This window comes from Salmo salar, unplaced genomic scaffold (assembly GCF_965601325.2).
Source record: "Salmo salar unplaced genomic scaffold, fSalSal1 ptg000335l, whole genome shotgun sequence".
Taxonomy (NCBI): Eukaryota; Metazoa; Chordata; class Actinopteri; order Salmoniformes; family Salmonidae; genus Salmo; species Salmo salar.
In genome coordinates this window covers 102,216-114,623 of record NW_027675353.1, presented here as the reverse complement: position 1 = coordinate 114,623, position 12,408 = coordinate 102,216, and the positions used below count along the sequence as shown (strand labels likewise).

The 12,408-nt window shown below is 43.4% G+C and overlaps 1 protein-coding gene across 1 annotated transcript; it reads left to right on the top strand.

Moving 5' to 3' along the window:
* Positions 1 to 6,165: 6,165 nt before the first annotated feature.
* Positions 6,166 to 8,038, top strand: LOC145875768 (uncharacterized). The gene is made up of 4 exons (XM_082971583.1): positions 6,166 to 6,358; positions 6,944 to 7,428; positions 7,678 to 7,847; positions 8,014 to 8,038. The coding sequence occupies exons 1-4, from the start codon at positions 6,166 to 6,168 to the stop codon at positions 8,036 to 8,038; spliced, it is 873 nt and encodes a 290-aa protein (XP_082827709.1).
* Positions 8,039 to 12,408: the final 4,370 nt, after the last annotated feature.

Sequence of the window (12,408 nt, the reverse complement as noted above, 5' to 3'; positions counted from 1 at the left end):
CTACCCTGAAACACTTTGTGAACACAATCCAGGTGTACTGTGATTATGAAGTTGTGATGAGGTATTATTATATTAGTTGTGCTGATGCATGATGGGTTGTAGGCTAGAGCTTGAGTACTGTAGTGTGTAGACTATTTCTGAATTCACTGACCTGGTGAGTAAATGTTGTGTACAATGGCCCCATCTAGTGACAGAAACATAGAAACACACATTGTTGCTGAACGAAGGCATCTCTTTATTTTCCAGAAATAAAACTTGTAGACCTTTCCTGCAGTCTCTGAGGAGATGGACACCTCTTCTTCTTCTGGACGATCTCCGTCTCCTACTGGGACTGTCTTCTTACCCCCTCCTATCATGTGGAACAGTCTGTAAGTCATTCATCACATAACCTAGCTCTGGTCCAGGGCATTATGTGCGGCTTGCTGAAGGAAGGCTCAGTGTCTGCAAGCTGTACGTAACGCCCTGGACCAGAGCTACACATTACCCACCTCTGGCCATCATGGACAGTCAACTCATTACATTCACGTACTGTAAGTCACAGTTGTGTGAGTTGTGTTATTAAAGACAGTTTAATTGAGCAGAGGTTTAATTATTATTTTAACGCTGTAATAAATTGTCTGAGTTCACTTCCTAAATAATGTGTTGACATTCATTTGCTCCCAGCTACAAGCAGGCAGAGATGGAGGTTCAGTTCCTGAGAGAAGAGAAGAAGACCTGTACAAAGAAGGAAGCCCACATGCTTGAGTTGAGAGGGAAGGATCGAACGATCCGAAATCAGAAGAAGGAGATGGACAGACTTCAAGTCTGCCTCTGGGAGGAGGAAAAGAAGAAGAGGAATGGTGGAATGGAGAAGGACAAGATCATTGAACATCTACAGTCTGAGACAGACCATCTCAGATCCCTTTTAAAAGAGGAAAGGAGGAGAAGAAGAGTAGAAAGGGATCTAATGAATGAGTGGAAGGTTGAAATCCTGAGACTGAGGGAGTCAGAGAGCCAGAGGGAGGCAGAGAGACAGAGGGAGTCAGAGAGACAGAGAGAAGCAGAGAGACAGAGGGAGTCAGAGAGACAGAGGGAGGCAGAGAGCCAGAGAGAAGCAGAGAGACAGAGGGAGGCAGAGAGACAGAGGGAGGCAGAGAGACAGAGGGAGGCAGAGAGCCAGAGGGAGGCAGAGAGCCAGAGAGAAGCAGAGAGACAGAGGGAGGCAGAGAGACAAAGAGAAGCAGAGAGACAGAGAGAGGCAGAGAGACAGAGAGAAGCAGAGAGACAGAGGGAGGCAGAGAGACAGAGAGAAGCAGAGAGACAGAGAGAAGCAGAGAGACAGAGAGAAGCAGAGAGACAGAGGGAGGCAGAGAGACAAAGAGAAGCAGAGAGACAGAGAGAAGCAGAGAGACAGAGGGAGGCAGAGAGACAAAGAGAAGCAGAGAGACAGAGAGAGGCAGAGAGACAGAGAGAAGCAGAGAGACAGAGAGAAGCAGAGAGACAGAGAGAAGCAGAGAGGCAGAGAGAAGCAGAGAGACAGAGGGAGGCAGAGAGACAGAGAGAAGCAGAGAGACAGAGAGAAGCAGAGAGACAGAGGGAGGCAGAGAGACAGAGAGAAGCAGAGAGACAGATGGAGGCAGAGAGACAGAGAGAAGCAGAGAGACAGAGAGAAGCAGAGAGACAGAGAGAAGCAGAGAGACAGAGGGAGGCAGAGAGACAGAGAGAAGCAGAGAGACAGAGAGAAGCAGAGAGACAGAGAGAGGCAGAGAGACAGAGAGAAGCAGAGAGACAGAGAGAAGCAGAGAGACAGATGGAGGCAGAGAGACAGAGAGAAGCAGAGAGACAGAGAGAAGCAGAGAGACAGAGAGAAGCAGAGAGACAGAGAGAAGCAGAGAGACAGGGGGAGGCAGAGAGACAGAGGGAAGCAGAGAGACAGAGAGAAGCAGAGAGACAGAGAGAAGCAGAGAGACAGGGGGAGGCAGAGAGACAGAGGGAAGCAGAGAGACAGAGAGAAGCAGAGAGACAGAGAGAAGCAGAGAGACAGAGAGAAGCAGAGAGACAGAGAGAAGCAGAGAGACAGAGGGAAGCAGAGAGACAGAGAGAAGCAGAGAGACAGAGGGAGGCAGAGAGACAGAGAGAAGCAGAGAGACAGAGAGAAGCAGAGAGACAGAGGGAGGCAGAGAGACAGAGAGAAGCAGAGAGACAGAGAGAAGCAGAGAGACAGAGAGAAGCAGAGAGACAGAGAGAAGCAGAGAGACAGAGAGAAGCAGAGAGACAGAGAGAAGCAGAGAGACAGAGAGAAGCAGAGAGACAGAGGGAGGCAGAGAGAGTCACAGAAGCGAAGGAGAACCAGAGAAAAATGCAGGAGATCAAGAGAGTCAAACATCTGCTGGAGCTACTGATGGTGGATCTACAACTGGCCCACGTAAGACATGTCATTGTTATTATTAAATGGCCGTGTATATTCACCCAGCTGAAAATGAATGATGGTGGACAGCGGTACACTAACCCAATGTTAACCTTTATGCCTTTCCTTAACGTTAACCCTTACCTTGACCTCACTGAAACTATACCTAACCTTTACCTTAACCCAACCCTAGGTCCTGAACCTAACCTTCATTTATCTCAACCCCTATGCCTTTCTTCTGCCGGTTGAATATCCACTTCCTTATTAACATCATTACTGTTGTTGTTGTTGATAACTGTATGTGTGCAGGTTGTAAATAATTGCATTAGTGAAACATCATTTGTAGGAGTAATTTCTACAAGCATAAACATCAGAGGCAACATTGTTATAACATCACACAAATTGCAACAGGAATTTCTCAAACCCCTAACTGAATGGGCAAGCTAGTTGTGTGTTTGTATTTGTCCATAAAATGTCTCATAATTCTTTCAAACATGTCAATACATTAATTGACAATGAATTGTCCAGATGAATTGATCAAAATAACCCTGCTATTGATGTTGTCCAGTGTTTGATTCAATTACCTAGGTCTAGGTTGTATTTCTATGTATCATTCTCTGCAAATCCTTTGAAAGTATGTCTTGGTCATAGATTATCACTAATTTCACCTTTTAAAATGAAGCAAGAGATAGAGAGATTGAGGCTATGGCAGAAAGTCATGGAGGATCAGCGACCAAGACTGGCCTGGAACAACAAACCTATTGAGACAGAAAGAGAGAGGGAAAGAGAGAGAGAAAGGGAGAGAGAAAGGGAGATGGAAAGGGAGAGAAAAGCAGAATTGGAAAGACAAGAAATTAAGAAGAAAGTGAAACAGGCAGAAGAAACGATAAAAGCGTTAGAACGAGAGATTGAGACATTGAAAGAGATTGAAAAGGAGATAATATTTGAAAGAGAAAGAGACATGTGTATTGCAGAGAATGAGAAAGTCAAACTGGTTAACGGAAAGGTAAAAGAGTTAGAGAGAGAGGTTGAGAGACTGAAAGAAGATATGACAACAAAAGAGATTCAATACAAAATCAAATTTGAAAGAGCGAAAGAAGCATATAGAAGACAGAATGAGAGAGTGAAACAGGTTAACCAAAATGTACTAGTGTTAGACAGAGAGGTTGTGAGAATGAAAGAAGAGATTAGATTGAAACACGAGACTGAACCAGAGAGAACATTTGATAGAGACAGAGAGAGAGAAAATGATTGGAGACGAAGAGAAGAGGAGATGAAAAATAGAGTGGAGAGAGAGATGGAGATGGAGACAGCCCTCATCAATGACAAAAAGACGTCTGAATTGGAGGAAGTCTTCAAGAAAATCAAGGTACAGCTGCTAGAATTAGAAAATATGGAAACAGACGAATATAAATGGAAACAGAACCAAATGGACATGGAGGAGAAGATGGAGGGTGAGAACAACAAACAGAAAGAGGTAGAAAGAAAGAGAATGGAGAAAGTACCAAAACAGAGACAACAAGTAGATAAGAAGAAGGAGATGGAGAGCGAAGGAGAAGAAGAAAGATGTAAACAGAAGCAAATAGAGATGGAAGAGGAAGAAAGAGAGAGGGAGAAAGTGAGACAGAGAGAGATCAAAAGAAAGAGAATGGAGAAGAGACAAAAAATATGGAAAGAGAGCAAGAGAGACAGAGAGAGATTGAAAGAGAGCATGAAGAAGAAAGATGTAAACAGAAGCAAATAGAGATGGAAGAGGAAGAAAGTGAAGAAGAGAGACAGAGAGAGATGGGAGAGAAAGAGAGACGACAACAACAAGAGGAGAGAAAGAGAAAGTTTGAGAGAGATCAAGAAGAAGATATATGGAAACAGAAGCAAATTGACATGGAGAAGGAGGGAAGAGAGAGGGAGAACAAGATACAGAGAAAGATAGAAGAGATACACAGACGACAACAACAAGAGGAGAGACAGAAACAAATGGAGAAAGAGAAAGAAAGGGAGAAAGACAATGAGAATCAGGGAGAGATGGAATTAAAAGATCAGCAACAGAAAGAGATGGAGAAAGAAAATATGATTATGAGAGAGAGGGAGGAAGCAGGAAGAAGAAATGAGGGGCAGAATGAACTGGAGATAGAACAGGAGAGAGAGATGGAAGAAAAGCAGGAAGTGATTATTAAGAAAGCAGAGGAAGACTACATGGAAAGAGAAGATAGAGGAAAGGAAGTAAGCATGAAGAAAGATGTAGTAGTTCATGTTAAAGCTAAAGCACGGGAAGTCTTCAATAGACGTAAAGAGAGGAGGTTAGAAGTGTTGAAGGGGGAACGAGAACACATAGAAAGAGGACAACAAATCAGGAGGGAGAAGGAGGAAAGACGGCTGGAGATGGAAAGAAAACAGGAGAGGGCAAGACAACAAGAGGAGCAGGATAAAAAACGAGAGATTGGAATTGCCAGACAGAAAGAAATGTTCAGACTAAGAGAGGAGGAGAGGCAGAGAGAGGAAAAGAGAGAGGAGGAGAGAAAGAGAGAGGAAAAGAGAGAGGAGGAGAGGCAGAGAGAGGAAAAGAGAGAGGAGGAGAGGCAGAGAGAGGAAAAGAGAGAGGAGGAGAGGCAGAGAGAGGAAAAGAGAGAGGAGGAGAGGCAGAGAGAGGAAAAGAGAGAGGATGAGAGGCAGAGAGGAAAAGAGAGAGGAGGAGAGGCAGAGAGAGGAAAAGAGAGAGGATGAGAGGCAGAGAGAGGAAAAGAGAGAGGAGGAGAGGCAGAGAGAGGAAAAGAGAGAGGAGGAGAGGCAGAGAGAGGAAAAGAGAGAGGATGAGAGGCAGAGAGAGGAAAAGAGAGAGGAGGAGAGGCAGAGAGAGGAAAAGAGAGAGGATGAGAGGCAGAGAGAGGAAAAGAGAGAGGAGGAGAGGCAGAGAGAGGAAAAGAGAGAGGAGGAGAGGCAGAGAGAGGAAAAGAGAGAGGATGAGAGGCAGAGAGAGGAAAAGAGAGAGGAGGAGAGGCAGAGAGAGGAAAAGAGAGAGGAGGAGAGGCAGAGAGAGGAAAAGAGAGAGGAGGAGAGGCAGAGAGAGGAAAAGAGAGAGGAGGAGAGGCAGAGAGAGGAAAAGAGAGAGGAGGAGAGGCAGAGAGAGGAAAAGAGAGAGGAGGAGAGGCAGAGAGAGGAAAAGAGAGAGGAGGAGAGGCAGAGAGAGGAAAAGAGAGAGGAGGAGAGGCAGAGAGAGGAAAAGAGAGAGGAGGAGAGAAAGAGAGAGGAAAAGAGAGAGGAGGAGAGAAAGAGAGAGGAAAAGAGAGAGGAGGAGAGGCAGAGAGAGGAAAAGAGAGAGGAGGAGAGGCAGAGAGAGGAGGAGAGGCAGAGAGAGGAAAAGAGAGAGGAGGAGAGGCAGAGAGAGGAAAAGAGAGAGGAGGAGAGGCAGAGAGAGGAAAAGAGAGAGGAGGAGAGGCAGAGAGAGGAAAAGAGAGAGGAGGAGAGGCAGAGAGAGGAGGAGAGGCAGAGAGAGGAAAAGAGAGAGGAGGAGAGGCAGAGAGAGGAAAAGAGAGAGGAGGAGAGGCAGAGAGAGGAAAAGAGAGAGGAGGAGAGGCAGAGAGAGGAAAAGAGAGAGGAGGAGAGGCAGAGAGAGGAAAAGAGAGAGGAGGAGAGGCAGAGAGAGGAAAAGAGAGAGGAGGAGAGGCAGAGAGCCATTGAAGAGCCATTTAGCTTTAATCAGAGAGAGAGAGAACATCATAAAGGCAAACATAAGAGAGGAGATGTCAGAAGAGGAAAGAAGAGAGATCCCTGGGAATTACAAGATGGGTGAGACAGAGAACAGTGAAGAGGAGGAGGAGAAGGAAGATGACAAGGAGGACATTCTCCCACCTGATAAAAGTATCCGAAGGAGAGCTGTGGACTGGGTGAATAAGAAGTGGGAGAAGAGGAACCTCAAAAAGATCGAGAGAACGTATCAGAGAGAGGCTGAGGAGGGCTATAAGATCGTCCACATAGGTAAGACCTGTTTTACCTCTGCTTATGACATCATCCTCTTTAGTCTCCTCTACACACATAAGTTCCAGGCCAGTCATCATGTTGCATCATTGTTTCAATATAAAACTTCTGTCCAAAGAATATGTTAGCTGACATGGCTAATTGAGTGACTGACTGACATAACAAGAAAAATACTGCTGATGTAACAACCACGTTTTTAAATGATACCTTATGTCATCTACTAGTCTAACTCTCAAGACTAAGTAGAGACCCAGAAAGAGTTCCTAAAAAACACACACAAAAAAGGGTTTTGGGGGGGTCGGGGGTCCCCTAGTTGCCATGGAGCCCTAAGCTATCACATAGGCCCTGGCACTATACAAGGAATAGGTGCCATTTGGGGCTCATGTTCAACTTAGGGTCAGGTCAATTCGGGATGGGAATTATTGCACTTCATTGACAAATTCCATGCCTTGCTCAATTGAAAAGATTAAAGAATCATTGAGCTCCAACTGTGTTTTCTATTCTTAATTCCCTGTGTCCATTACATTTAAGTTGATACCAGATCCACTAAGTTGAATGTGAACTCTACTTCTTCTCCCCTCCCAGCCTTCCCTGGACACCCAAGGGTAATATCCACCATGACCCGGGCAGAGAGAGAGAGGGAGAAGAGGAAGGAGCTGCTGAAGGATGAGGAGAGAAGGAAGAAGTTGGAGGATTTCAATAAGCAGTGGAGAGAGCAGTCCCTGCATAAAAAAAGGACTCATCAGAATCTGAAGGAGGAGAGGGAGAGGATGATGGAAAAGTACCTGGAGCAGATGAATCTGGAGGCTGATGCTCAAATCAACACCCGGTGTCTAACCACCCAACACAGCCACGATTCCAACCACGGTCAGGCATTGCCGGGATGGGCCACAGGCCAACAAGTAAGCCAAGAGCCTGTTGGATCTGGAGATGGCCAGCAGGAGGGGCCAAGGAGGCAGCAGGCATGGGCAGAGAACCAGGAGGGGAGTTCGGAGAACCAGCAGGAGTGGCCAGAGAACCAACAGGGGGTGCCAGAGAGCCAGGAGGGGAGTTCAGAGAACCAACAGGGGGTGCCAGAGAGCCAGGAGGGGAGTTCAGAGAACCAACAGGGGGTGCCAGAGAGCCAGGAGGGGAGTTCAGAGAACCAGCAGGAGTGGCCAGAGAACCAACAGGGGGTGCCAGAGAACCAGGAGGGGAGTTCGGAGAACCAGAAGGAGTGGCCAGAGAACCAACAGGGGGTGCCAGAGAGCCAGGAGGGGAGTTCAGAGAACCAACAGGGGGTGCCAGAGAACCAGGAGGGGAGTTCAGAGAACCAACAGGGGGAGCCAGAGAACCAGGAGGGGAGTTCAGAGAACCAGCAGGGGGAGCCAGAGAACCAGCAGGGGGAGCCAGAGAACCAGCAGCTAGAAGCTCCAGGAGAGGCTGAAACTTCAGAGCCAACCTCCAAGAACAAGAAAAGGCCAGGCATCTGGAAGAGAATTAAGATGAGGTAAATAATGTTTAAACATGTATTTTTGATTTGATTTATTCATGTTACACTGTTTATATATATGTTGTCACTTTAAAAGTGACATTATCCAAATGTGAGGGTTTAGTGTACATGCAACACACATGTAAATATATAGATACTTACCTGTCTCTGTGATGTCTTACAGCATTCCTGACGTGCTGTCTGCCTAGAGCTGGAACTCGATGAAGCCACAGTTCCACTGAGGTTACATTGGTAATTAAAAGTGTCACCCAATAATTCCTCCTCCTCTTTAAGTCATCAAGCCACATTTCCTCCACAAAACATGATATTCTCCTCAAGCCAGAAAGTATCCTCTTTATCAAGGCAACAAACCATCTAAGGTCAGTGACTCTCCTCCCCAGAGCAGAGATTCTCATCTTTATCCAAGTTGAATTCATCTCTGCTCACCACCTCTACTGTCCTAGAAAATATCCCCAAATGGACATGGTTTAAACAGAAGTCCTCCCCTCAGACCAGTGGCTCCACAGACCAGAGTTTCTCATCTTTATTCAAGTTGAACGCAACTCTGATCATTTCCACCACCTCACCTGTTAAGGGGAGGTGCTGAAAAGGAGGTCTGGGAGGAGGTCTGCAGGTAGCCTGGACCGGACCGGTAGCAGCTAAGTTGCTGGCTCCATCCCCGGGCAGAGCTGCTCAAGTCAGGCCAGTGATGTTTGTTGATGTCATTTTCATTAGCAAAGTTGTACGCTTTAATAAAAGCAGTTATTAAAAAAGCAATATTGTTGTTACGGTGTGGATTGTTGTTATTTATTAGAATTGAAACATCCAGTAGTCATGGTAGATGTTAGACTTTCAATGAGACACCTAACATTCCATCAGTCTGACACAATGTGTGACATGTTATATTAGAGATGAGTCCTCTATACACATAAATTGCACTATAACGGTGACAAACGGTGCCCACAAATAGTTGGGACAGCTTTATGTAGAACCTATTTACTTTTTGGAGGTGAAATGTAGCTAAAAATGTGCTATCCTCTGCTCAGAGGGTTAAGGAACCGTCTTAAAACTGCAACGCAAACAATTGCCTGTAAATGAAAAATATAAATTCCTTCTCAACTACATGGCATAGAGATCTCAAATAAATTTGACACTGTAAAGAGACCTCTTCTCTCCAATACAATTAGTCACTTTTTTTTTTACTTCTATAAAATCTACAAAATGTAAAATAAATCACTTAAAATAAAAAATACTTTAAAAAAACATCAATATCTTCCACCCCATAAGACTTTCATGAATACAACCAACTGTTATTGGTTCAGGGACGTCATGCCTTCAATCAACTGCAATTATGTTTGGACTTTTGGACATAACAAATGAAGTCAAATTGAAAACAGTATTGGTATTGTTGAATTAGGTTTTTAGAATAGCAAGCTAGGACTGATGGTTTGGTTATCTAAACTAGCAAGTATGTTTGTTTGGTTACCAAGGCAACTATTGTAGCTATCTAGTAAACTTGCTAGCTACTTCAGTGGATGTTGAACTCATTTCTACCGGCAAATGAACACATTTCTACCAGCAAATGTGTTAAATTATAGCCATGGTATAAAAGGGATAATCAACTCAGGGCTTTATGGTTCTCTGGAAAATAATGCAAATCCATGGAAGGTCAGTTCCACAGTGTTCATTATTTACCATAGAACACATAGTCCCTCGTTGATTATCCCTGACATAACTTTATGAGCTGGATTTGCCTTTCTTTGCAACAGTGGAAGCTGCTGAGGAGACGACAGCTCATAATAATGGTTGGAATGGAGTCAATGGAGTGGTATCAACCCATCAAAGATGTGGTTTCCATGTGTTTGATACCACTCAATTGACTTCATTCCAGAAATTATTATGAGCTGTCCTCCCCTCAGAAGCCTCCACTGCTTTGCAATTAGTTTGTTCGTTTTCAGTTGTTAGCATTTAGCTAACAGCGTCTATGTGAATTTGCTAACAGTTTGTGCTAATTTGTTAGGATTCTGGAAATAGATGCCCATAGGCTTTTCTTGTGTTTTTAGCATCCCCTCATGTGCTATGCTGGTAGTACTTCAAATCCTGGTATGAGAGAAGGACGGTATGACAATATGAAAATCTGGATACAGCCCAAGCCTAATCACCACACCTACCACAACTACCACACCTATGTACCACAACTACCACCCCTATCTACCACAACTACCACACCTACATACCACAACTACCAACACTATCTACCACAACTACCACACCTACCTATCACAACTACCACAACTACCACACCTACCTATCACAACTACTACACCAACCTACCTACCACAACTACCACATCTACCACACCGACCTACCACAACTACCACACCTACCATCACCACACCTACCACACCCACCACAACTACAAAACCAACCATCACCAAACCTACCTACCACAACTACCACACCTACATACCACAACTACCACCCCTATCTACCACAACTACCACACCTACCTACCACAACTACCACACCTACCACACCGACCTACCACAACTACCATCAACACATCGACCAAACCTACCATCACCAAACCTACAAACCACAACTACCACACCTACCATCACCATGTTCCTACTGTATATTTCATTACCACACCTACCAAACTTACCTACCACAACTACCATCAACACATCGACCAAACCTACCATCATTAAGTCAAACAACATCTAAATTAGCAATTAGCTACTGTAGGTCTATACTGCTCCTACATGGTGTAACAATACATCATGTAGATGTATATAATGAACAGACTAGGTCTATACTGCTCCTACATGGTGTAACAATACATCATGTAGCTGTATATAATGAACAGACTAGGTCTATACTGCTCCTACATGGTGTAACAATACATCATGTAGATGTATATAATGAACAGACTAGGTCTATACTGCTCCTACATGGACTAACAATACATCATGTAGATGTATATAATGAACAGACTAGGTCTATACTGCTCCTACATGGTGTAACAATACATCATGTAGATGTATATAATGAACAGACTAGGTCTATACTGCTCCTACATGGTGTAACAATACATCATGTAGATGTATATAATGAACAGACTAGGTCTATACTGCTCCTACATGGTGTAACAATACATCATGTAGATGTATATAATGAACAGACTAGGTCTATACTGCTCCTACATGGTGTAACAATACATCATGTAGATGTATATAATGAACAGACTAGGTCTATACTGCTCCTACGTGGTGTAACAATACATCATGTAGATGTATATAATGAACAGACTAGGTCTATACTGCTCCTACATGGTGTAACAATACATCATGTAGATGTATATAATGAACAGACTAGGTCTATACTGCTCCTACATGGTGTAACAATACATCATATAGATGTATATAATGAACAGACTAGGTCTATACTGCTCCTACATGGTGTAACAATACATCATGTAGATGTATATAATGAACAGACTAGGTCTATACTGCTGCTACATGGTGTAACAATACATCATCATGTAGATGTATATAATGAACAGACTAGGTCTATACTGCTCCTACATGGTGTAACAATACATCATGTAGATGTATATAATGAACAGACTAGGTCTATACTGCTCCTACATGGTGTAACAATACATCATGTAGATGTATATAATGAACAGACTAGGTCTATACTGCTCCTACATGGTGTAACAATACATCATGTAGATGTATATAATGAACAGACTAGGTCTATACTGCTCCTACGTGGTGTAACAATACATCATGTAGATGTATATAATGAACAGACTAGGTCTATACTGCTCCTACATGGTGTAACAATACATCATGTAGATGTATATAATGAACAGACTAGGTCTATACTGCTCCTACATGGTGTAACAATACATCATATAGATGTATATAATGAACAGACTAGGTCTATACTGCTCCTACATGGTGTAACAATACATCATGTAGATGTATATAATGAACAGACTAGGTCTATACTGCTGCTACATGGTGTAACAATACATCATGTAGATGTATATAATGAACAGACTAGGTCTATACTGCTGCTACATGGTGTAACAATACATCATGTAGATGTATATAATGAACAGACTAGGTCTATACTGCTCCTACATGGTGTAACAAATGTTTGGGGTCACTTAGAAATGTCCTTGTTTTTTAAAGAAAGTCACATTTTTTGTCCATTAAAATAACATCAAATTGATCTGAAATACAGTGTAGACATTGTTAATGTTGTAAATGACTATTGTAGCTGAAAACGACAAATTTTTTATGGAATATCTACATAGGCGTATAGAGGCCCATTATCAGCAAACATCACTCCTGTGTTCCAATGGCACGTTGTGTTAGCTAATCCAAGTTTATCATTTTAAAAGGCTAATTGATCATTAGAAAACCCTTTTGCAATTATGTTAGCACAGCTGAAAACTGTTGTGCTGATTTAACAAAGCTTTTGTAAACAGTGTTGTTGCATAACAATCAGGCAGTAGAACAACAATAATCATCACCCTCTTGACCAATCTACCCTCCCCTTAACA

What these genes read in the sequence shown, in the direction of transcription:
- LOC145875768 (XM_082971583.1), top strand. Translation starts at nt 6,166, where the DNA reads ATGGGTGAGACAGAGAACAGTGAAGAGGAGGAGGAGAAGGAAGATGAC. An exon ending in CTATAAGATCGTCCACATAG is followed by an intron (nt 6,359 to 6,943) that starts GTAAGACCTGTT and finishes CTCCCCTCCCAG; the next exon opens with CCTTCCCTGGACACCCAAGG. An exon ending in TGGAAGAGAATTAAGATGAG is followed by an intron (nt 7,848 to 8,013) that starts GTAAATAATGTT and finishes GATGTCTTACAG; the next exon opens with CATTCCTGACGTGCTGTCTG.